General features: G+C 38.2%; 1 protein-coding gene across 27 annotated transcripts in view; it reads right to left on the bottom strand.

The window, feature by feature from the left end:
* Positions 1–26239, bottom strand: part of SOX6 (SRY-box transcription factor 6) — a 492935-nt gene that overhangs the window by 60461 nt on the left and 406235 nt on the right. For all 27 annotated transcript variants that reach the window (XM_087879414.1, XM_087879426.1, XM_060687705.2 and 24 more), the window contains one exon: positions 2769–2918. In XM_087879414.1, the coding sequence (XP_087735540.1) occupies positions 2769–2918 (150 nt within the window). The remainder of the gene's footprint in view (positions 1–2768; positions 2919–26239) is intronic.

The raw sequence follows: 26239 nt of genomic DNA on the forward strand, positions 1-26239 counted from the left end.
AAAGGTTCGCCATCACTGATATAGTGTCTCCTGCTCGTGCAGGTGTTTTGTCTAGAAGACATCCAAGGTCTTTGCACAACTATAGTACATATTGAATGAAATGAAGAACTTTTCCTTAGTTAGTCAAATAAAACAAAAGTTATTTATTGCATTGTGTTTAAATCTTTTCTTCTAGAGTTTTTTTTTTTAAATTAAAGACAGGAAGGGATTCTGATTGAGGACTCCCCAATTCCCCTTTATAATCCCTCAACAGTTTCTCAAAAGACCAGCAATTGCCATTGTAATCTTTTTATCTGGGATTTAATGGTGACAATAGCAATGCATAACATCAAGAAGGCAAACCACTCCACCCCAACCATAAAAAGAACCTCCGATCTTGATTTACTGCAACTTTATTTACCATAATTTATATTCTGCCTCTATGATTTTTGTAAACAAGGCAGTGAACTTTCGGGTATTTCTGGGAGGATTTAAGGAAGGAGATAGGACCAATGATTACTATTCCAATCCTTAAACTCCTCCAAAATTGGGAGAAGAAAGGTCCCAAACTTCAATACAGCCCAGTCCTGCCAGTGACATCATTGACTTTCTGCAGTCCATTAGAAGATTTGGGGAAACCTGATTTGTCAAATATATCTCTTCCCTGAGTTACTGGTCTAACTATCTGAAGGACTGATTCTCTTGATATAAAGTTGTCCAAACAGCAATCTCTAGAGAAGGATGAGCTCTTTTTTTGAGATCAGCAGGAACATGGGGGAGAGCTTTCCCCTTCTTTGTATCAAGTTGTATCCATGGACTTGTCCAAGAGCTGCTTTTGTATTCTTTCTTTTTTCAGGAAAGGAAACAAGACCTACCTTTCTAAATTGTTTGAACAAGGTTATAATGATTTAAAATATTTAGAGCCTAAGTATGTACTGTATGTATGTACTGGGGTTATATACTGTTACAGAATACCAATTCTGTAACAGCTCACAAACTCAGTAAATAGGAATAAAATATATAAGATCTATAATAATTGTTGTAAGTAACATAGTGTAAATGAAGCTTAGCTCCCAAAACAAATAAAATTACAGTTATTTAGGTTCTATTTTTTTTAAAAAAAATTAGAATTGTTGTAAAAACCAAACAGCTTTGTTTGTCCCTTCCCTGCCACCCAGCCCAGTTCTGGGTGCATTCTATTTTTATTTTATTTTATTTTATTTTATTTTATTTTATTTTATTTTATTTTATTTTATTTTATTATTATTATTATTATTATTATTATTATTAATTTATTTTTACTTTACTTTACTTTACTTTACTTTATTATTTTATTTTATTTATTTTAATTTTTCTATTTCCCCACTTTTATTATTTGTACAAATAACTCAAAATAGCAAGCGTATCCAACACACCTCCTTCCTCCTATTTTCCCTACAACAACAATTGTGAGGTGAATTGGGCTGAAGAACAGTGACTGGCCTAAGGTCACCCAGCTGGCTTTCCTGGCTAAGATGGGACTTAAACTCACAGTCTCTTGCTTTCTACCTTGGAGCCTTAACCATTAGACCAAACTGACCTTTTAATGGGGGATTTTTATCCTTCATAGTATTACACTTTCCCATATGAGATTGACATCCAAACTGGAGGTCCTTCTGATTCACAACTACTGTTTAGAAAGCAGGTAGTAGCTAGGGCCAAGAAGATCTTTGTACAGGTACTTTTGGTGTAATAGTAGCTTTCCTTCCATGACCAGGACGCCCTTCATTCATGCCTTGGGTCACCTCATAATGAGACTACTGTAATGTGCTCTACATGAAGCTGCATTAGAAGCTATAGCTGGTCCAGAATGCATGATGCATGAAGTGATAGGCGTATCATAATATGTTCATGTATCTCTGCTATTTTGAGAACTGCATGGATTCAGTTCAAGCTGTTGGTTATCACCTATAAAGACCTTCATGGTATAGGGCTGAGCTATTTAAGGGACCATGTGTCTTTATTTCAGTCCAGCTAGTGAGATCAACTGGAAGAGGCACATTCCAGATCCAGCTAGTGAGATCAACTGGAAGAGGCACACTCCAGATCCCATTGATTAAGGCAGCACCTATAATAAACGTTATAAGCAATAAGCAGCACCTTAAATTGCACCTGGAAGCTAACTGATAACTAGCGCAGCTCTCAGGCATGATAGATTATGAAGATTACTGTTAGCATCCTGAATGTATTATGGGCAAAAAGGAAGAACTTGAACAACAATAATGATAACATGCAGTGACCAGTCAATAGTTTAGTGAAATTAAAGTATAAAGAGATGTTCTTGTTAATAAAATTATTTTTTTATATATTCTGTCAGGACAAACACATCTTTCAGTAATATCAACAGTAGCGGTTCCTTTAAAAATGAGGAAAATGTGTCCTTGTTTCATCCAGATGGCCTCTTTCTGTATAATAGCAATAGCACTTAGACTTCCCAGTGCTTTACAGCTTCTCTAAGCAGTTTACAAAGTCAGCATATTGCCCCCAACAATCTGGGTCCTCATTTTACCAACCTCAGAAGGATGGAAGGCTGAGTCAACCTTGAGGCGGTGAGAATCAAACTGCTGGCAGTCGGCAGAATTAGTCTGCACTACTGCATTCTAACCACTGCGCCCCCACAGCTCTGTAATAATATAGATTCATCCTTATGTACAGTATCCTTATGTCAAATGAAGCAATGCTAAAGGACAGTGAATCAAGAGGTCTCTGCATGCAGCTGGAATATTCAGGAGAACAAACTAAATCAATACCTTAATTTGAGTTACAGGACTGGTCCCTCTCTTTTCGTTTTTCATCCCAGTTGGTGAGAGCGTCCCTGTCGTATTTGGTGGCTGAGGCGTGGAAGGCATCTTGGTGCCAGGCGATACCTGCATGCTGGCCAACTGAGCGGCATAGAGTTGCTGCAAAACAAGAACAGCTTTTCTCTTTTAAGAGCCCTGGAGCAGAGATTCCTTTTTTTTTTAATTGAAAAGTTTTATAAGAAATACAAACATTTTCTCCCCCCACCACCACCCTTTCCTCCTCCCCTCCTCCCCACCCCACCCCCTCCCTAGACTTCCCAGAACAGGCACAGGGTATAGCATTCACAAACATAAAGCTAAAATATGCTAACAAATTATTGCATTCATATTCTCCCTAAATCTTTAACTCCTTATAACTCAAAAACTATAAACATAAACTACTTAAAAATATTTCTTTCATAAGCTATATGAATCTTCTTGTTCGGATACTTTTTTTGCATATAGTCAATCCATCTTCTCCATTCTGATATGTATCTTTCATTTGAATGATCTTTAAAGATATGATGAAATTTTTGCCATCTCTGCCAGATGCACAACTTTTAAAGTCCATTCCTCAATGGTAGGTGGATCTTCCTTCTTCCAGTACTGTGCCACCAGTAATCTGGCAGCTGTTATTAAATTCAAAACCAACTTAGTCTCTATTACAGTACAATCCGTGACTATTCCCAACAAAAAGAACTGTGGTGTAAATTTGACTTTTTTCCTTAAAATATTTTGAATAATCCACCATATTTTTATCCAAAAAGCCTTAATTTTTTTACATGTCCACCATATATGAAAATATGTAGCATCTTCACACTCACATCACCAATACTTTTTGTAAAAAAGGTTGTAAATTTGGATACATGCAGGCTAATTTTTTGGGGTCTAAATGCCATCTATAAAACATTTTGTAAAAGTTCTCTCTTAAGTTTTGAGCTTGTGTGAATCTTACATTTCTGACCCATATCTTTTCCCATGTATCCAACATTATTGGTTCACCTATATTTTGTGCCCATTTTTCATACAATCCTTGACTAACTCTGTTTCCGAATCTATTTCCACTAATACATTATACAACCTTTTAATATTAAAAGGAGCAGAGATTCCTAAGTGGCAAAGTGCTGTGTTTTGTGTTCCTGGACTCGAGGCATCACACATTTAACCAGCATGATGAAAAGTATGGACCCTTCTGGATTAAAGGTCACAAGAAAAAAACAAACAAACCCTGAGTATCATACCAACAATACTTCATTTTGTTTTAATGCCTTGCAGTATTTCTCTTACTTGAGGATTACAGGTAGTCTTTAATTTACAACAGTTCGTTGAGTGATTGTTCGAAGTTACAAAGGAATTGAAAAAGGTGACTTATGACCATTCACCTTTATGACCATTATACAGCATCTCCGTGGTCACATGATCAAAATTCAGATGCCTGGCAACTGTCTCATATTCATGAATATTGCCTGTCCCAGGGTCACGTGATCATCTTTTGTGACCCTGCATGAAATCAGGGGTGGGCTGCTGGGGGTTCTCAGGGGTTCGGGAGAACCTCTAACTAAGATTCTGTGCAGTTCAGAGAACCCCCCAATCCCACTCCTGGCTGGCCCCGCCCCGCCCTGCCCAGCCCACCCAGCCCCTCCCAGGAGTCCCCACACAGCTCATTTTGGATGCAAGTAAGTGCAGGGTATGCACAGAGCCTCGGGGAGGGTGAAAAACGGGCCTACCGGAAGTTTGGGAAGGCCAGAAACGGGGCCGTTTCCCGCCTCCAGAGGGCCTCCAGAGCCTGGGGAGGCCGTTTTCGCCCTCCTGGAGGCTCGACCAAAATCTCCGCCCGGGGAGGGCAAAAACACCCCTTGCCATGGTGCATGCCCACCCAGCAACCAGGCAGAGAACCCCTTGCTAAAATTTTGAAGCCCACCCCTGCATGAAATCCACCTAGGTCTGGCAGCACCAGTCTTTCTAGTCTGCTCATTCTAAATTCCACTACTGTGTCACACAGACCCTACTCAGAGAGAATACAAAATGTAAGAATTTGCTATAATTAAAGATTTAGATGAATACTATGGTTGTTGTTCCTCTGGTCCCAATCTTTTTCATGCACAGAAATTACATGCTCCATGGTATTTATTTATTTATTTATTTGCTGTATTTTGCAGCATATGAATTAGTATATTCTTAGTATCATTCTTTATTAGTTTCATAGACCAGAATATTATAGATGAGCCACTGCAAAGTTCCTAGGTATATTATTTCATAGACAAGCTACATTGGATTACCATAATAGAAGAACACAATTCGGGGGGAAATGTGATGTTGTAAAAGGGCATATATTTATATAGCTGGGTCTGTGCTTATTTGTTTTCTTTAAAAAGTTGTACTTCTTTTTTCCTTATATAGTTTATATTGCTGTGACAAATGCCACGATCCATCTTCAGACACTCTTTACTTGGGAACAGAAAATTGAAGGGGTAGGCAATGTTTTCTCCGTTTACAACTTGTATTAACAAAATGTCTTCCCTGCCATGATTCAGATGTCACGTCTTGCCCCAAGAACCAGCCAGAATGTACCTAAACTGAAGGTTCAGTTTTCTCACTTTGTCTTCTTCAAGGCATATCTCAGATCTACTTGTGTCAGTTATGTTATGTGAGAGTCTAGAGACATACTTAATATGGATTCAGAAAAGAAAGTGCATGACCAAATGAACTTTTATACTTTGGGCAAATCTATTCAAGAATGTCAAAGCAAGGCACTGAGTCATTCTTAGTCCAAGAGCAATATTTCTCAGAGGCAATTTATCCTCAAATAAGGCAACATGTCGATCATCTCTCAAGAGACACAAGGCTAAAACAGAACCACACCGAGCCTTCTATATCATTATTCATTATGAAATTCACTTCATATGACCTGGTTTTCAGGATCAGGAAATATCTAATTGTTAAGTAATCCAGAATTTCAAAACATTTTATAGCCTTGTAAAGAGATACTCTTTTGTTGACTAAAAATAACCCTCATTTCAGAGTTTTGCATAATGGCTGTATTCTGCTGTGGGGTGAAGAACTATGATTATATTAGCCGCTGGCATTCAAATCTAATTTCAGTGACTAAAATAGTGATCAAGGTTCCACATGCATATTGACATTTGATACTTCAACAGAAATATTTTCCATTGCAATGTTAACTTCACAGCTCTTCGTAGCTCTTTTAAGCTACTACAACGTCATTAATTTTGTCATGGGTTAGTCATCTCTGAATGTCAGGAGTCATAACTACAGTTTTCAGAGTAATTATTAATTTTTAGTAGTTGTACCTTCTTCTACTGTATTTTTATTGGTTCATAAAATAATGGTTTCATGGTTGGTGCAATAATATTTTCAGAACAAATAAATAAAACCTGCTTTTGCTTTACATGTGAGGCAAACTCTGAAACAATAAGCGATGATAGACACCGAAGGATCTCTGCATACTAATCCAGAGGATTTTCTATTACACATTTTATGTGAATGAATCTATATGTGTGTGTGTGTGTGTGTGTGTGTCAAATGTTTTAACTAAGGAAGTGACATTTTATAAAGAAGAAATAAACTTGTAGATGCAATTTAGTTGAATACTGAAATTAATGTGGGATCGTGTTTAGTTATTGTTTGATTTTATGCCATACAACTCGTAGCAAATCTGGGCAGGTTCTGCATACTAAATAAGTTAGAATGATATAATAAGAACTAATACACAACAGCAACAAGACTAACTTTAAAAATTAGAAAAGGAACAAGACGGTGAACCTGGCAGACAATCTATAACCATGATGGCAAACCTATGGCACGCGTGCCAGAAGTGCCATGCAGAGCCATCTCTCTGGGCACGCCAGCCATCGCCCATTGCTCTTCCGGGTTCTGGCATGCACATGCACGCTGGCTAGCTGGTCTTTGCGTGTGCAGGCTGGTGTCAGAAACTGGAAGACCAGGTGACACTCGGCGGCAAAAAGGTTCGCCAACACTGATCTATAACATTCCATGAAAGGGGCTCCAAGCAGGTCTTTATGACTCTCTGAAACATCAGCAGTATGAGAACCATCCACATCTCAGAAGGTACCTTGTTCCAGGGGGCAGGCACTTCAATAAAGAAGACGCACTCCCTGGGTCTTCACAGACGATATTGTTTAATCGAAGGAACCCAACTGGGCAGATACCACGGGAGATAAATAATTAGGGCATATTTATTTATTTATTTGTTAGTTAGTTAGTTAGTTAGTTAGTTAGTTAGTTAGTTAGTTAGTTAGTTAGACTTATATACCGCTTCAAAGTGCTTTACAGCCCTCTAAGCGGTTTACAAAGTTAGCATATAGCATATTGCATATTAACATATTGCATTAGCATATTGCTCCCAACAATCTGGGTCCTCATTTTCAGGGCTGTGGAGTCGGGAGATAAATGTTCCGACTCCGACTCCGATTCTGACTCCTCAGTTTTTTGTACTTCCGACTCCGACTCCGACTCCCCGACTCTGACTCCTCTGTATTAATATGCGAATGTATTCACTTTTTGTGAATTGGGACATTTAAACTTGCTTTTTTTAAAATTCCAATCTAAATTTAGTAGGAGTCGGAGTCGGTGCATTGTTTGCCGACTCCGACTCCGACTCCAGGTACCCAAAATTTCTTCCGACTCTGACTCCTCAACTCCGACTCCGACTCCGACTCCACAGCACTGCTCATTTTACCCACCTTGGAAGGATAGAAGGCTGAATCAACCTTGAGCTGGTGAAATTTGTTCTGCTGAACTAGCAGTCAGCTGAAGTAGCTGCAGTACTGCACTCTAACCACTGTGCCACCTCGGCTCATCTACATATACAGTAGATCACAACCAGGACCTTGAGTCGAACATTTTAAAATTCAAAAAGAAACTAAAACAATGGATAAACGTTTATAGGAGTCAATAAAGATCACTGTTGTTTGCCATAGATGAACTGATGAACCATGGGAAGCTGCTGTAGTGAATTAAGTCACAATTTCTTGGACTACAGCAAAGTGGAGGAGTGTTTATTCAAATTTAACTCAGTCTTTGGGCCAATCAGCTGAGGGAAAACCCAACCAATGGACTCTCTAAGCAGCGCAAGGGAGAACCATGGGAAGCTGCTTTAGTGAATTAAGTCACGATTTCTTGGACTACAGCCCCCTATTTTTACAATTATATGTAGGGAAGGTTCATTTTAATTTGCTTTCAGTGGCATCCATATGGGGAAGAGGGATCAGACCGATGAAAGTATTGTAGCAATGGAAACCACCACCACCCCACCTTTTCTATGTGCATCATTACATTGTGCAGGTGGCAAAGGGATCGAGCATGCAGTATGATGCTAAAATGTTGTTTTTGACATTCTGAGAAAAGCAAGAAGATCCTGCAGATTTGCTACTTACTTTCATGAATTATGAGTACACCAGGCTAAGGTGAACCAAAGTGATTTCAAAAACAGTTTTGTGAAGTGAAGTAGCTATTTCAACCTCCCAAAATTCTTGAGGTTTCAGAGGGCTGAATTTTTTTCCTAGTAACCCTAAGCATCTCTTTCAATCCCAGTCTAAGAAATTCAGTACGGCATGAGCTTTTTTAAAAAAATAAACTTCTTTGGATCCTTAACTATGGACAATCCCAGGAGCATTCAGTTCCATAAAATGTAAAGATCGTGACATGAGGGATATAAACTGTGTCCCGGCAAATGGAGGCAATTTTAAAAGAAACTAAAAACTCATCAGCAATTTAACTGTGTGACAATTCAGAGGCAACTACAAAACTGCTTCCAAAAGCCTGCCAAGGGAGCCAGATGCTCTTGTTAGAAAAATAGCTCTCTGCTCAGCATCTGGGTTCTTTGAAAAAAATGATACATCCCACTTACAATTGCATACATCATTTGAAGATAGCAGATAGCATACACGGTTTGAAGATAGCAGAAGTTTAAAAGTTATTAACTGGATTAAGTTACATACTTTAAAAATTGTTCTGATAGAAGGGGAAACCTGAAATAACAGGTTTTAGGCATCTTTCCCATGCACATTTTATGCATTTAGCATCTCATTTGAACATATGTTACCTGTTACGATATATATACGAGTGTGTGTGTGTGTGTGTGTGTGTGTGTGTGTGTGTGTGTGTATACATACATACACACACATGTCTTCTCAACTTTTCGCGGCTGTGTGTATGTAAAAAGTTAAACTCTCGGCTGTTTTCCCGCGTCAGATTCTGAAAGGTTCTGGAGAACCGGTAGTGGAACTTTTGAGCAGTTTGGAGAACCTGTAGCAGAAATTTTGAGTAGTTCGGAGAACCGGCAAATACTACCTCTGGCTGGCCCAGAGTGGGGTGGGAATGGAGATTTTGCAATATCCTTTCCCCAGGAGTGGGGAGGGATGGGGATTTTGTAGTATCCTTCCCCTGGAGTTGGGAGGGAATGGAGATTTTGCAGTATCCTTTCCCTGCCACGCCCACCAAGCCACGGTCACCAAGCCACGCCCACAGAACCGGTAGTAAAAAAATTTGAATTTCACCACTGATATGTGTGTGTGTGTGTATATACAAAATATACGAATGTATATATTGTAAATACCAATGTTTCTATAGTCAAAATAATGTTGCAACAAAACTACACATTTTTATATAACATGTCAGTAGGATCATAACAATAGCACTTAGACTTATATAGCACTTCACAGTGCTTTAGAGCTCTCTCTAAGCGGTTTGCAGAGTCAGCATATTGCCCCCAACAGTTGAGGGCCCCCAAGGGTCCTCATTTTACCAACTTCAGAAGGATGGAAAGGACAGTCAACTTTGAACCAGTGAGGATCGAATTGCTGGAAGTCAGCAGAATTAGCCTGCAATACCATGGCTCTTCATGTTAGCTAAATATAATGTTAATAAAGTGAAAATGTTATTATGGTTTTAAAGAATCCTAGCATTATGGGTCAACATCCCTCCCCCGCACACACATTCATTATTTACATTACACATTTACAATTTAATTAGCTTTAGAAATCCAATCTGCAGGTTATTTAGTGAGCCGTGGTGGTGCAGTGGTTAGAATGCCATATTGCAGGCAACGTCTGCTCACAGCCAGGAGTTCGATCCTGATGGGACTCAAGGTTGACTCAGCCTTCCATCCTTCCAAGGTCTGCAAAATGAGGACCCAGATTGCTGGGGGCCAATATGCTGACTCTGTAAACTGCTTAGAGAGAGCTGCAAAGCATGATTGCTATTTACAGGTATTCAGTTTTGACTTGGGCTAAATGTTAATATTAAGTGCAATATTAAAAAAATGGAATCTGAATAATGTACTCTATGAACAGGAAATACAGGAAACAAATAATCCTAATGTTTTAAAACTGTACTAATTAGTGCCTGCGAAACATGCTAACAATTTCATAGGCTAGTTTATATCAGTTTTCCCTCATGCAACGCTATCCAGGAATATGTTTTCATAGGGAATGTCTTCTATGAACCAGGCTCTCTATAAATACAGCTGTTGTTCCTCATTAGGAGCCATATCAAGGGCTGCCACAACTGAGAGTAAGTAACTGGGTTGACAAAAATAACTAGTAAAATGCAGGGGTTGCATCCATGTTTGCTCCTCCCTGCCCCCCCCTCCCAGTTGATAAGTAACATCTGATGTATAAAAGTTTTCTAAGGCTGTTTAGGGAGTAGAGACAAAGGACCAAAGAATCATGCATTCCATATTGAACTGAAACATGAGGGTTGGGTGGAAGAGATGTTGCATTCTTTGCCCACAGGACAGTTATATGAAATCTCTGCCTTCTCCTGTTTCAGACACCTCTACAATGGTAAGAAAATCCTGCTGACATTGGTAGGAATTTCCTTCACAATGCTAACAGCACAACCCCAACAATACTGAGAACAGAAGGAGAAGTGAGTTTATTCTCTTCCTGCAGTGTAGATCTTTGAGAGACTGAAGTTGTTTTTTGTTACAAAGATAGCACATACACACAAACACACACAAGACCTCCCTTGTCCCAGTAGGTTAAAGGTTTTCTGAGGGTAGAAATATAGCAGTTGCAAGTTGAACAGCTCTTGCTGAAGAAGCTGCCAAGGTCTAATGCAAAAAAGACTTATAATCAGAGTATTGTTTAACTGGAAGATCAATATTTATTTATTTATTTATTTATTTATTTATTTATTTATTTTTATTTTATTCAATTTTTATACCGCCCTTCTCCTGCTGGACTCAGGGCAGTACACAGCCTAGAATAAAAAACATCCCAATACAAAATTTAAAATTTTAAAAGAATTTACAAAGATAAGGGGGAGATTGTCAATCATTCTCATTATCAGCCTACTTATTTGGAGTGGAACTTACTGTACTAAGGAACTGTACACAGAATGGAAGCCAACTCTCTCTAATTACCATATTTTTTGGAGTATAAGGTGCACCGGAATATAAGACGCAGCTTAGTTTTTGGGGACGAAAATAGGAAAAAAAAATCTGCCTACCAGGTATTCATCTGGCTAGTGTCTTTAGTCTGGTCAGCTTCAGCACATTAGTTTGTTGGGTTTTTATCCCCTGCTTGGGGATAAAAAACCAGCTTCTAAGGCACAGCTGAGAGGAAGCAGCAATGAGAAAAGCAGGCAAAGCATGGGGGGGGGGGAGATCGCTTCACTCGGCTAGCGCCTAGTTAGGGCTGAACAAAAGCTTCTAAAGGACAGCTGAGTGTCGGAGCAAAGCATGGAGATTGCTTCACTTGCTAGCGCCTCGTTAAAGCACAGCGGAGAGTCAAGGGAGCAGGCAAAGCTGGGAAGATCGCTTCACTCGCTAGCGCCTTGTTAGCACCTCATTAGGGCTGAAAAAAGCTTCAAAAAAGCTACATTTGGAGTATAAGACACACCCAAATGTTCAGCCTCTTTTAGGGGGGGGGAAGGTGTATCTTATACTCCGAAAAATACGGTAAACTAGAGAGGAAAAACAGATCATTCTGGAAATTTCAAGGTGGAAACTATTATAAATACAAGGGGGTGGGGGGAGAGACACTCTCGTACCCATATATGCATATCTTCCCTTTCAGGATAATCAATATTATGCAAAACATAAAAAAGTGTAAGTAATAGAAGAAATTAAAGTGAGGAATTAGGGGAGAAATGGCAATTTAAGCATACTTAACTCTGTACCTCCCCACCATTCTTTGTAACCAGGGGTGGGTTCTAAAACTTTTTACTACCGGTTCTGTGGGTGTGGCTTATTTTGTGGGCGTGGTTTGATGGTCATGTGACAATTCTTTAGGATTTAGCAGATGTACTGGTCTACCAGGCTTTTAACTGCTTGCAGAGCTATACTGGTCTACTCATTTGTTTTTGGAGGCACCGGTCTACCCATTTATTTTTGCTGGCACCGGTCTACTCATTTGTTTTTGGAGGCACTCGTCTACCCATTTATTTTTTCAGGCACCAGTCTACTCATTTGTTTTTGGAGGCACCGGTCTACCACCACACTGCCTTTTAACACTGATCAGCTGTAGGGCAGCCGTTTGAAGCCCCGCGGCAAGAGTTTAAACAGTTTTTTTTCCTTCTAGCCAATAAGCTGGGACTCAGGAGGCAGCAATAGATTGGGGGTGGGGCCAAATAAAAGGTAAGAATAATGTGGGGGGGGGAGAGGGGGCAGAACTGGTTCAGTGACATCCTATCGTCACCGCTACTAGCTCGGCCAAACCGGGCCAAACCGGGCCGAACCGGGAGGAACCCACCACTGTTTGTAACTCTACATAACTTTGTATCCTTGCAAACTGTTCTTCTACCACAAACCATACCCCAATTCTTACACTGTTTCTGTGTATGTGCGTGCACATGCATGTGTGTGTGTATGTGTGTGTGTGTGTGTGTGTGTGTGTGTGTGTGTGTGTGTGTATCTTTAATCTGGCTTGACAGAAAAAGGCATATTCATTAGTCAGTTTTCATTACTTAAGTATCATATCAATATCCTGAAGTAAAATAAGAATTTATTTTGTGTTTGTATATGTATGGATCACACCATGTACTAGATCACAAAATATGGAAATTTCTCTGTATCCTTTTGAAATGGTTACTATTTCCTTGCATTTTTTATATGCCTATCATTGGCCAGAGATTCAAATCAGCACTTTCTTTCTGTCACTCTTCATACAATTGACTATAATTTACAGCTCAGCAAGAGAATTCATGAAACAAGTATCTATTTTACTTTGGCAAACTAATTCTAGCTAATCAAAGCTTTCCAGAAAAACAACTCAGCATGAAGCTCTGCAAGAGAAATATGCAGAGAACAAAGCTTTTTGTCAAACAACACATCTTGAGATGTAAACACATATGTCTCTTATAGGAAATTTTATCGCTTCCACATTAATCGGCATACAAAAGAAGTATTCTTGTCGCAGACCTGGTTCAACTGGGGAGCTATCGTCACTGGAAACAAGAGCCTGATTAGGTTCCCACACAGATATGAATAGACTTTCCTTTTTTGAGCAAAATGCCATTTCTCCTTGTTTCTTAAGAACAGACTAGCAATTGTAATTGTTAAAGAAAAAAAGAAGCCTCAAAACAAGTACTCCGAATTATCTTGGAACTCAAGACATTTGTTTCTTCACTTGTGGCTTCCCTTCTTGTTGTTATCCAGTCATTTCTATTATCCATCTGGTTGTCCTGTTTTGGAAAGCCTGAATTGATTCACAGCTGTGAAGATGTACAAGAGCTGGGATGGCTTTAAGCACACGGAGATCGCCGAACTGCTAATGAAGTCAGCAGACCGTGGGACAGATGTTAAAAGGATTCATAAAATAACTCAGTGGCAAAGCTCCTGACCTCTGTTGGGGATGATGATGATGATGATGATAATGATGATTCCAGAAAAGAGCAAAACTGCATGCAAGAGCATCCACAATTAGAGAAATCTGCCAAGTCCTTTATTAATGTTGATTTCTTGCATTATGTTTCGCAAGAAACAGCCTGTCCAGGATTACTGCAGAGGAGAGTGAGGCTGGCCCGTAATGTAAATATTACTAGACCCAGATAATATGCCACGAACTTAAAAGAGACATACAACATTTGTTTTAGTTCTGAATGCTACGGTATCCATCTGGCACCATATGTGGTTTCTGTATTTAAAAAAGAAGTAACAATTCATAATGCTAACTACAACAAATCAGTTATAAAAAAGCCAGCACAGTCGGAAATGCAAAAATCACACCTTTACCTTTTCTTTAAACACTGCTTGTTGTAGGAGTAAAGATAAAGTAAAAGCAGAATTTTAAATGACTTAAGTCCTGCAGAGACATACAGTATATACATTTCTGTGATGATATGCTTGTACCTAAAGACCAAGCAGCTTTAGAATGGAGGTAAATATACCTCCATTCAGAGAGGGAGGGAGGGAGGGAGGGAGGGAGGGAGGGAGGGAGGGAGGGAGAGAGAGAGAGAGAGAGAGAGAGAGAGAGAGAGAGAGAGAGAGAGAGAGAGAGAGAGAGAGAGAGAGAGAAGTTCCCTGATGATAGCCTCCAGCACAAGGCTGAAAGCTTGGAAGAATAAACCTTTGGTCTCGGTGACCAACTCATATTGGATCCTGCAATCTTAGTCTTTGCTATGGATCAAATGTGGGCTACCTATTTATGTGAAACTCCTAAAAACAGGAAATAAAATCACCTTTTTTTATTCTCCTTATCCATTTATTAAAATGAATTTATTAGTGAACTTGAAAAAAAGAGCTCTGACTTTCCATTTTATTAGGTTTTTTTTAATGACCTCTTATTGTGTGGTAACTTTATATCAACAACTACCTACTTAATTTTGGAAAGTATCATATCTATTTCATTACCACAAATATTAGGGAAAAAAATGTAATTTATCTCACCTTTGGAACTGTCTTCTATAGTTAATATTTCCTGCCTTTTGTAAACCTACAAGTGTGGGGAGGAGTATGTGGGGGGTACAATCACTTCTTTTCCAGCACATATGTAATAACAAAAATGAGGCAGAAATTCAGTCATGCATGAGTTTCTCTTCCTAATTCTCTCTCTCTTTTGAAGCAAGCATTAACTGTCCAGCTAGATTTTTTTTTTTTACCACAAATTGCTGGAGAATATTATATGTAGAGATTCTGATGATGGCTATATTCTGATCTGCCTGAAAAGTTTGGGTCAGGTCAGTCTTGAATCAGAGTTGGTGGCCCTGAAATATGATTCTCTAATTCAGATGTTTCAGACCAGAACAGCATGTATCAGAATCAGGCAGAATCAAAAACTTCAAGCAACTCTGGGACATTATCACTTTTTCCCCAGATAACATGCAGTGCAGTACTTCGTAAAGATCTACTGGCATCAGGAAATAAATGCTCTTCCATACAATTTTTTGTACTGTTGCAATAGAACAGAAAGGGGGCAAAAATGTTATACTCTGGCTTTCTTTTGAAGTGTCATAAAAAGAGGATAATAGACATGGGACTCTCTACCTTTACAATTATTATATTTGGGCTAATAAATCTGCATTTCTTCACATGAAAGATGACAAAATATACTGCCTTGCTCCATAGCTGCACATATGGAAAGATGCTAACTATACAACATCGTCATTTTACATGGTAACTGACATGCATTCAGTCTTATGTAAGTAGGTTTCCCAGTGCTAGTTCTGCCTGCACAATGAAATGTGCATCCCTTAAAATGAATGTGGAAGAGTTCTGGGTAAAAGAGCATCAGAACCATTTCATCCATAGCCAGAGAATAAACAACAGCAGCACCTCTTCTATGGCTTATGTACACAGTGTGAGCTTCGACAGAGGGCTTTGAATCTTGATACTTTTTTTTTTCTGAACTACAACTTTGACAGAGTAAATTGAGGGGTATTGTGCTCCCTGAGGACAGCCAAATTACATAGGACAGCTTCAATTATAATGTTTAACTATAACTTCCTTGAATTACCTGTGCACAACCAGTTTACTATAAAATCAAAAGCGCACCCCAAAAGCACACTTATCCACTTGGATAAACCATAAATAGCTGCCAGACCCTGCAGCTATCACAAGAATTTGGCATGTAGTCTTTACATGAAGAGAATGCACTTTGCATCCGAAATTTATTTATTTATTTATTTATTTATTTATTTATTTATTTATTTATTTATTTATTTATTTATTTATTTATTTATTTATTTATTTATTTATTTATTTATAATGCAATTTATATGCCGCCCTATCTCCAAGGACTCAGGGCAGCTCACAATGGTAAAATGCACAGTTCCTCATAAAAGACAATATAAAATTAAAATTCCAATTTAAAACAATTTAAAATTCATTAAGAAACCCCCCATCAGTCCAGGCTGAGGAACAACCAGGTCTTCAAATCGCGGCGGAACGAGCGAAGGTCAGGGGCCATCCGGAGCTCCAAAGGAAGTTGGTTCCAGAGGGTGGGTGCGTCCACAGAGAAAGCTCTCCCCCTGGGAGTTGCCAGCCGACACTGTCTGGCCGACGGCACCCTGAAGAGGCCCTGTCTGTGGGAATGAACCGGGCGATTGGGAATTGTCACTGGCTGCAGGGGGTCCGACAAATATCCCGGGTCTAGGCCATGAAGGGCTTTGTAGGTAATAACCAGCACCTTGAACCTCACCCAAAGGGCAACCGGTAACCAATGCAAGTCGCGCAGGAGGGGTGTAACATGGGAGTGTCGGGACGCTCCCATTACAATCCACGCGGCCACATACTGCACCAGCTGAAGCCTTCGAGTGGTTTTGTTACAATTGTTGAAAAGTCTACAAAATTGCATCCGCAATGGTGTTTATTTCTTGTAATATATATAAATTGACAAAAATGGAAATTATTTGTTTGAAATAACCGTGTGATTTTTTTTAAAAAAACCCCATAAACATTGGTCAATGTTATAGTATGATATGGAAATATTTTGGCCATAGGAATCCCAAGGAACACAGATAAGACCACAAATGCATGTAGATTTATTATGCACACAAAAACAAAAATGTTATAACATTGGTTTCTACTCAGGAGGCCACAAGAAAGAATAATGAGGAAAGGACAGAAAAAAGAGAATAAGGAAGCAAAAAATTAAAGCAATGTAATACAGAAAGAAAAACAGAAGAGAAAATAAAATTGTTCTAATTCATTTGACTGAGACAGAGGACTTAAGGGATGGAAGAACAAGAAACACCGGAAAGGTGTTTCTGAGAAGTCAAAGATATAGCATTTTTGTCTTAGTGTTTATAATAGATCTACATGCATTTGTAGTCTCATCTGACTCCCTGTGACTCCTATGGCCAAAATATTATCCATTTACTCTAAAGTGAAAAAAGGACTATTTCCATAACAAAATTACAAAAATGATGGAAACAGAATTATGGAAATATGCAGCAAGGAGATCTGTGAACATTAGAGTTAGATTCCCTCAGAGTGACTGCTACTAGATTTAGCAAACTGCAATCTGTCAATTAAACTGTGTATCTTTGTAGATCTTGGCAACAGAAATCACTACTTGTAGAAAATTAGTTCAGTTCTGCAACCCTCTGTTAGTGAATGCCTACTGAATTTTCTGAGATACTACCTGTACCTATATCCCTCTCAATATACTATCTGTAATAACTAGAAGTTATTTGCTGAAAGTGCTGCTTAATCTTTAAATATCAGCCATATATACTACACAAAAAAATTGAACATTCAAATGCAGAAGATACTTTATCTTCTTGTGAATGAGCTGAATTAAAGGACTGTCCAAAAAAAAAAAAGCATTTTTTGTAAGCATTTCTTTCTGGGCTCCTGGATATTTGCTCTATGGTATTTCCTTATATATGTACACACAGTATATATATATTTAAAATGTACAATTTCAAATATTTAAAATAAGGATTTATTTAAATTGCACAGTTGATCTAAGGATGGTTAAATAGTGATTTCACTGACTTTTTAAAAGCTCTTCTGACATTCAATGCTCATGATTTCTAGCAAGCATTCTTTCCAGGTTTACATGAAGCCCCTTCTTCTCCTATCTATCTCCATGGGATGCAATATTTCCCCTTGCTTCCCCCAGGTTATAAAGAAAAAAACTCTAGATAAGCATAATACATCAAGCTCCTTAAAAAAGCTGCTAATTCCAAGGGTTTACTACCGGTTCGCTGACTGCGCATGCACAGTATATGCCAAATGGAGGTTTCAGAAGGTAAGTAGAACAGCTGGGGGGGGGGGAATCAGCTGTGGGGCACGAGCTTGGGAACTTTTTAAAAAACCTTTTTAAAGCATTTTTAACTATTGGTTCCGGAGAACCAGTAGTAAAAAAATGCTTTTAAAAAGTTTTTTAAAAGATTCCGACGATCGCACGCCACAGTTGTGATTGTCAGAGTCTTTTTTTACCTTTCTAAAGCATTTTTTACTACCGGTTCCGGAGAACCGGTAGTAAAAAATGCTTTAAAAGTAAAAAAAAAAAGTTCTGAAGATCAGCTAAACAACACGTGATCGTCAGAACTTTTCTTTTTTTTTCACTTTTTAAGCATTTTTTCCAGAACCGGTAGTTAAAAACGCTTTAAAAAGTAAAAAATAAAAAAGTTCTGACGATCGCATGTTGTTCAGCTGATCTTTGGAACTTTTTTAAAAACTTTTTTTACTACCAGTTCGGGTGAACTGGCCCAAACCAGTAGCATTTCACTCCTGGTTCAAAGGGAGTTGAAAAGAGGGGATAGTCCAATAAGTATATTAATCTCTCCTTTGAAGATACAATGATTTCATGACATCTGTAGATGCCTACGCTAAATAAATAAAATAAATGTTGATAATGATGCCTCAGCTTAGTGTAAGAGCATTGGTATAATGTTAAAAAATTGAAAAATATAAAGCCAGAGAAATCGGAGAAATAAGGAGATGGCATAAAATTAAAACAGCAGAATACAGGATGAGAGAAAACAAACACAGCTATTGAGATGGGACCAATGCCCCAAAGGAAAACGCAGGTACAGGGAGTCCCGCCCACACCATGGCATTTCTCTGCACAGAAGGGAAGCTCATAAAGCAGGGAAATAACCTATCAGGTCCAGCATTGGCTCCACCCCAAACTGAGCACCATCTAATCTATCGCCGTCTAATCTATACAGCAATCCGAACGAGAATGTCTAAAGTCAGCTTTAAAAAAAGCCAGAAGCAGCAAGGGTGAAAAATAGTTTGGCAAGTAGAAATATTGATTGTTCCCATCAATACCTAGAGACCAGTGGTGGGTTGCCCCCGGTTCGGACCGGTTCTATAGAACCGGTAGTAAAACCAGCGGGAGGCTCCACCCACCAACCCCGACATCATCAGGAAGCTTCTGCGCATGCGGCCCCATTGCAAACCGGTAGTAAAGGTAAGTAGAACCCACCCCTGCTAGAGACCTATACATAGACCTAGCTAATATAGAGAGACCTAGCTTCATATGGAAAAAGACAACGTAATAAACAGGTGAATGGAAGTGGAGGCAACATTGTGCTGAATGCTATATGATGGTCCTAAAATCTTATAAAACCCATTTGTGGATGAGGCAAAAGTACACAGTAACTTGGTCACTAGGTCTCACCTCATTTCACTTTTTTCTTTTTTTCCAACAGAATAATGAGTGCTGCTCTGCTGTGAATACTGCTTTTCCTGTAGAGGTTTTTAAAACAGGGCCTCTGAGAAAGGGTTTGATACAACTCAATGACTGAAGTAATACCTTTGTCCATCTGAGCATTAAATGGTCCATTGAAATACAGCTTAGTTGGAAGGAATTTTTCAGTAAATGGTGGTTTCTAATTCCTCCCCCCCCCACCCACCCCCCAACTACTCTCCCAGCTGACTAGACTCTGGCTATGAAACTGCAGTTCAATCATTTTCAGTTGCCTCTTAGGTCAGGCCTTTAGTCAGTGTTAATTAAATATAACTCCCTTAGAATAGTAGAGGTTAACTGAGAGCCACAAATTGGTCTTCAATACAGAATCACTATTATTCAAACTGGGGCGAAATATCTGTCAGGGAGACCATTTTTAATTACATATTGTTCTCAGTGCATTTTACACAGAAGAGCGTAGCAGGGTAGGAAAATACAATTTCCCCTCTTTCATTTTTAAATGCTATTTTATTTTGCAAATGATTCATTTTCTAAATAAGAACCCGTCAAACAGAAAAGTGCTGCTGCAGATAGGATTTCTTCAACTGCTTCCGTTCAATAAGGTGAACCAATGTTCTTGCGCACGTTTCTGCTGCTGTTACAACTTTTACATTTTTTAGTCCCTCTCCTGTTGGTGCAAATATATCAGTACACCTTGAATTTCCTGTTGTCGGGATTTTGCTGTCCTTGAGGATTAACTGAAATTTTGTCTTTTCTTCTTTCACTCTAATGCTTTCAAATGAGTATCTGGCTTTCCTCTTATCAAGATTTTGTTTACCGCTTTGCCGGGAAAAAGAAACAAAAAGGGGGGATCTGGGTCTCTTTCCCGCCCCCACCTCCAACCCCATGTCCAAAACTACCTAAGGATTAAGCCAAGTTGAAAGGCTTTATTTTAAACACACAGCAATTAGCCTTGTCTTTGTGAACATGACTTTCCTGTAAATACTCCACCTTGACTATCTCTTTGTCCCAAGATCCCTTAGAAGAAAGCAATCAAGCGATAATTCAGCATTATTGCTGCTTCAGTGCCCTAATCACTTAAAGAGCAGCAAAGACCCTATACTCACAGCCGCAAGGCTCCTGCAGCCTCTTGGCCTCAGGCAGCCTTCACAATCCAGTAGCATCCAGATGTCAAGAGGAAAAGCCAGGTCCTAGATGCATCAGGCTGCTTCTTTCCAGTATGGCCTAACAGCTGCTTCAGCTCCTGGCATTCAACATGCTGAATACACTGAGACCAAGGTGCAAGCTAGGGAATAGAAATAGGATGGAACTGAAGTGTGCAAATTTCCCCCATTTCACCGGGGTTTTATGAAGTGATATGCAGAATGCTTTCTAATTTCCTCCTGTTCTCACATTGTTTTCCTAAAAGCAAAATAACCTTTCGACGGACAGTGTGTGCTATCTATTTTTAAAGAAGAGATCCTCTTGCAAAGAAATGGGCTGAAATGTCACCCTCCCGTCATTGTTCTAACACACACACACACACACACACACACACACACACACTGTTTACTATAACTTAGCCTGCTGGTTAACTTGCTTTATTTTAATTAGTGTTGGTTAACCTTCCTTGTCACCCTAAATGAGGGATTTGGAATAGTAAGATTAAAAACAGATTCCGCATCTAAATGGTTTGAAAGGCTCGTGTTCTGTAGGCAACAAACATTCAACTGAGTGACCATATGCTTTTTTTTTTTATGTGTTTATAGTGGCTTTCAGTTAAGTTGCTTAAGAGCTTTAAAATTACTAGGAACCACCCATTCCCTTTCATCTGCAAGAAAAGAAAAAGGCTGTTAAGGGGCATGAGAAAAGGCAGAATCTAAAATATATCTGAATAGGAAGTCGACAATTCTTCAGACGGGCTCAATCAGTGACCTTAGACAAGCCGCCAATTTCCACAAATCATTTATAAAATGGGCATAGTAATGACAATACTTACAAGTCTTGCTGAAGGGATAAACTAAAGCCTAATACAGTGCTTTAGAAGCGATCGATCAGAGCTGCTATCCTAAATGAGCCCAAAGTATTATTATTTGTATTGCTCACATCTAGTTAAAAGTTTATAATCTTAGAGCTTGCTTGTTCACATTTTAACAAAATCATTCTAAAAGTTAAAATAAGTGCAGGTTTATAGAATGCATTTCTTTACATGGATCTTCCTCATCTGTACCTTCCTTGGCCTGACTTTTCACCCACACCCCTGTGTGATTATTCTCACTGTTAGTCCTTATAGAATATTATGTTTTATATGATTATAAAGAATTTCGGTTACTTAAACTGGTTAAGCCAAATTTTAATATCCCCCTTTCATGATTAAAGCATTTACAGTCAAAGATCAAAAAAGAGGGGGGGGGACAAATTATAATACAACCTATCTGATTACAATGGAACCTGAACATACCTACATTCAGATTTAATGGTTTCTAGCCTGGTGCCCTTATAAACAGTTCCATGTAGAGATTCATATCCCCCAAAACATTTTTTAAATATTAGTCTCTTCCTATATAAATGACCATGCCACCCAGTTTCTGATTTTTTTTTTTTTTTAATCAGCAACTGGCATCCTCCCTGCCTCTCGTGGGACAACATTTGCTGAGTACAATTTGAATACTGGGTTGCTGTAGTCTATTTCTGACTGCTATCGCTATTGCACAGAATTTAACTACCTCCTTAAAAACTTTGTTTAAAACTCATTTAATAGAAACCACACAGCCAGTGTTGGGACAAGTCTCAGTAATTTGTGATTAGAGGCGAAACTAACTCCTTCCTCCAATGGTGACAGATAGGGTACTTCAGTTTCAGTATCTGAGCATACATATAAGTGCTCTTGGCAGGGTATATTATTGAGTTTTCTGGTCAATACTATTGTGAGCAAAGCATCTAAGCATGCCAGTGTGAGTGCCTTCCTATATAAGGATGTAAGCATATGAAAAAAGTATTTCAGGATAGTGAAAGAGGGATACAGGTGAGATGTTGCATCTATACTTTTGCACATTCTGGTCAAAAATTCTCTAGTTGGATTTTTCATTTCCATTTCCTTTATCTAACTGATATACTAGGTCTAATTGATACTGCTTTCTCTTTACAGAGTTTTTTCCCCCTGCTCTTTGCCTCCTCAATTTCTTCCCTAAATTTCCACTTTTTATCTAGAAACTCTTCATGGGAACAGGTTACCCTCACAAACCCTGACTCTGTACTTTCTATCACTTTACTGTATGTTAGATCACTAAATTTCCACTTACAACAAATTCAAATTTGAAGTCAAGCCCTGACAAAGTCTGAGGGGTTAGAGTTAGGCTTGTGGTTTTACTTGCTGGCCATAGTAACAGTGAAGTAAGAAAAACAGAAGAAGTTTTTTGGATGAGAAGTAAAATGTTTTCAAGGAAAAAAAACAAGAAAGTCCAATTGTCTTTTGAAAAGCATCTTTGGGACAACCATGGCCTGGATGATTGAGAATCTCTATAGACTTTTTATTTTTGCTTTTTCTGGAACACTATCTTGCTAAAATAAACTGAGAAAATGAAATTAGATAACCTATCAATTCAGTTGCAAATACGGAGGGAAATACAGTAATGTATATAAAATCTGACAACACCAGAGTCAGAATTTTGGTATTCATAATATATTTATCTATGGCTATAGTTATTTCTATAGCTATTGGCTCTAATTTGTAAGATAGCTTGCAACTGCTGTGGCATTTTTCACTAGCAGGAACTGAAGCCACCAGATAGGGATATTATAAAAATCTGCTGGCTCTGCTGATCAGGAGAAGTTTTATCACTCAGCTGGGGCACTTCTGGGAAAAAGAGCCATTCTAGCATCCCATTCAATTAACATATCATTAAAAAAAGGTTTTCCCCACTGAGGTTGCAGTGTCACTTGATAGGTAAACTTATTATATGTAAAGTGTAGCATTTGTGTGGCAGAGAAAATAAAGTATCAAGGGAAAGTGTGCTAGCATTGTTTCTAAACTAGGCAATCAAACATGGTGTACAACTTCGACTTTAAAATAATTCCAACCTAGAAATCATTCAGTGACTTTATCTACAGAAAATGCATAGCGTAATCTTAATCCTACCCCTTTAGATACAATAGACCTTACTCCAACGTAAAGAAATTGAAAGAGGAAAAGCAAACATAATTCTTTAAAATCAAAAAGTCAGTCTAGGTTTATTGCGTTTGATTTTCAAAGCAACTCATGATCCACCTTTTTTATCCACCCAATGAATAGGTAGTTAAATATGGATAGCAAAATAGCATATATGATCTTCCAACTAATTTTGTTTCTTCTGTGTCATTCAATTTGATAGGATATCAGTGAGAATTAGAACATTGAACTTGTACTGGAATACCACTAATCTTTTTCTGTAATCTGTCAACATCAGTATGCTTTTTTTTATTTTTACTTAAAACCACATTTTTCCATTTTAAGTATGAACATCACATACATAACACTATTCATTTATTAAGTTACTCTTATTTTGGATTTCTTCAATAAGCTAGTTTACTTGCATCTTTCCACCAAAAGCATCACTCAGGATAGATATCAGGAAAAAAAAGATTAAAATAACAAAGGCGTAATAAAAATATTAAAATATAACAAACAAAGACTCAAATGAAAACACTTTAGTGACTAATTAGCTAAAACACCCAAAGCCTGACTGAATAAACACATCTTTGCCAGCAGAAAGACAGCCAAGCTAATCTGATTTCTCTTGGCAAGGATTTTCAATCTGGGAGAAGTTATTGAAAAAGGCCTTCTTTCAAGTCACTATCAAATATGTATCCAATGGTTGTGTGACAGAGGAACTCAAAACCCCAGCAGCAGACTCACATGGGAATTTATTTTTTCCAAATACTTTGTTCCCAAGTTATACAGGGCTTTATAAATCATAACCAGAACTTTTAATTGTGTCTAGAAATAGACTGGTGGCCACCGAGGTTGTTTCAACAAGGGAGCCAGTCACATGCTATTTCTGTCTGTCTGGCTATAGCCTTCTGGATCAGCTGAATTTTCCAAACACTTAAAAACATAGTTCTATGCAAAGTGCATTACAGTAGCTCAATGGAATGCAGCTAAGCTATGTATCACCAGGGCCAAATATAATATGTAAATCTACTATCTCCAGGAACAGATAAAATTGGCACATTGCCTGAGCTAGGCAAACAGCCATTGCCAAAACCTGGGCATCCAAATTCAAGACTGAATTAAGTACATCACAGCTGCCAACATGAATCTTTTGACTGGACAAGAGCACCTCTGTCTTGCCCTTATAAAACTTTCCTTACCCATCTTAATATTGGGAGGCTTACACAGGAGAAGGTTCTGCCTGAAATACCGGAGAAATACAAATGAACTGGGAATAGCTGTTTTGACACCAGTTTCATCAATCTGTATGTGCCACTGAGATATCTCAATGAACCAAAACTTCCTGACTCTTTCATTTATAAACCAGTCATCCCGTTGTTACATATATACTGATGCTCTCATCTTATAATTAAACTCTTCCTTTTCCATTGCTCATCGAGGTGGATATTTCTTCCTGCAATCATTCTATGCAGCTTAGATTTTCCTTGTGTGTTTACAGAATTTGTGATTTGGGGTTTAAATTTTCATGGCATTTATTTACTTACTTGGGGTTTATATATTTACTTGATTGCTTCAATTTTATGATAACTAGGACTGAAAAGGCTTTATCGGGTGTTCTGCATGCACACCAATCTTTTCAGGACCCTCTGCAATAATGACAACAAAATTATCTTAAAATGATCTGTGGGAACTGCCTAATATAGCATGTGAGGATAACAGCTGAAAACAAAAGGAAGAGAAAGCCAATGCAAGCTCTAAATGTATCCTTAGCTAAGATCTTTAAAATGTGGAAACTATTCTTTTGACGCAGGCTTCAATGACTCAAACTCAAATAACCACATTCTGATCTTAATAAATGTTCCTGTATATGAACAGAATTAAATATTCTGCTTTGTATATGGCAGAAAACGAAATGTAATGCTCTTTTAGGTATGCTATTTTTGAAACTTCACAAGCAAAAAAGTTCACAAAGTCTGTAAGGCATCTGGCACAGAAATAAATGTAAAAGAATTCTGTGAAGGCAATTCCTCAGGGAGTTAATATGGACATTCACTAGGAGGAGGAATGCTGGGTACAAGCAAAGACTTTCAGAGGTTTTAAAACTCACTGGACTGGACAAGGACTGGTGTGTCCTTGTATGTGTTTTACATAATCAAGAGTCTCTTCACTCTTTCTTAATTTTATAAATGCCTTGACACTCACACAATACTGGTTCCTTCACTGACACATCATGGACTACTCTACTAATGTAATCATGTAAAAGATAGTCATTAATATTACAATTATTTCATAAGCAATATCAGAGCCTTGGCATAATATGGATGCATAATGATGTCTGCAATCTTTTTCTACTACAATTTTTTTTAAAACATCATTGTTCATATTATACCCAATTAATTTTTCACTAATGAAAGGTTAATAACAGAAGGCAATTTGTTTATTACTGTATTTTGTAATACAGAAACATCCAAATTCCAACTGTTAGATTCAAAGCTAAGATCAACATTAATTATCTTTCAATTTGCTAGTCTCAAACTTTTCAAAAGGAATTAGCATATGTTATACATTGTCAATGTCTTTGGGTTTGAAAGAGGTTTGTTCTAGTAGGCTACTATAGCCCTCTTTTGAGATAGGAGGAAATCAGAGTCTGCAGCATTCCCGTAACTGTCTAAAGCCAGAATAAATATTAAAATCCTAAACTTCTATTATTGCACTATTATTAT

Source organism: Pantherophis guttatus, chromosome 1 (assembly GCF_059756535.1).
Source record: "Pantherophis guttatus breed Tessera chromosome 1, ASM5975653v1, whole genome shotgun sequence".
NCBI lineage: Eukaryota > Metazoa > Chordata > Lepidosauria > Squamata > Colubridae > Pantherophis > Pantherophis guttatus.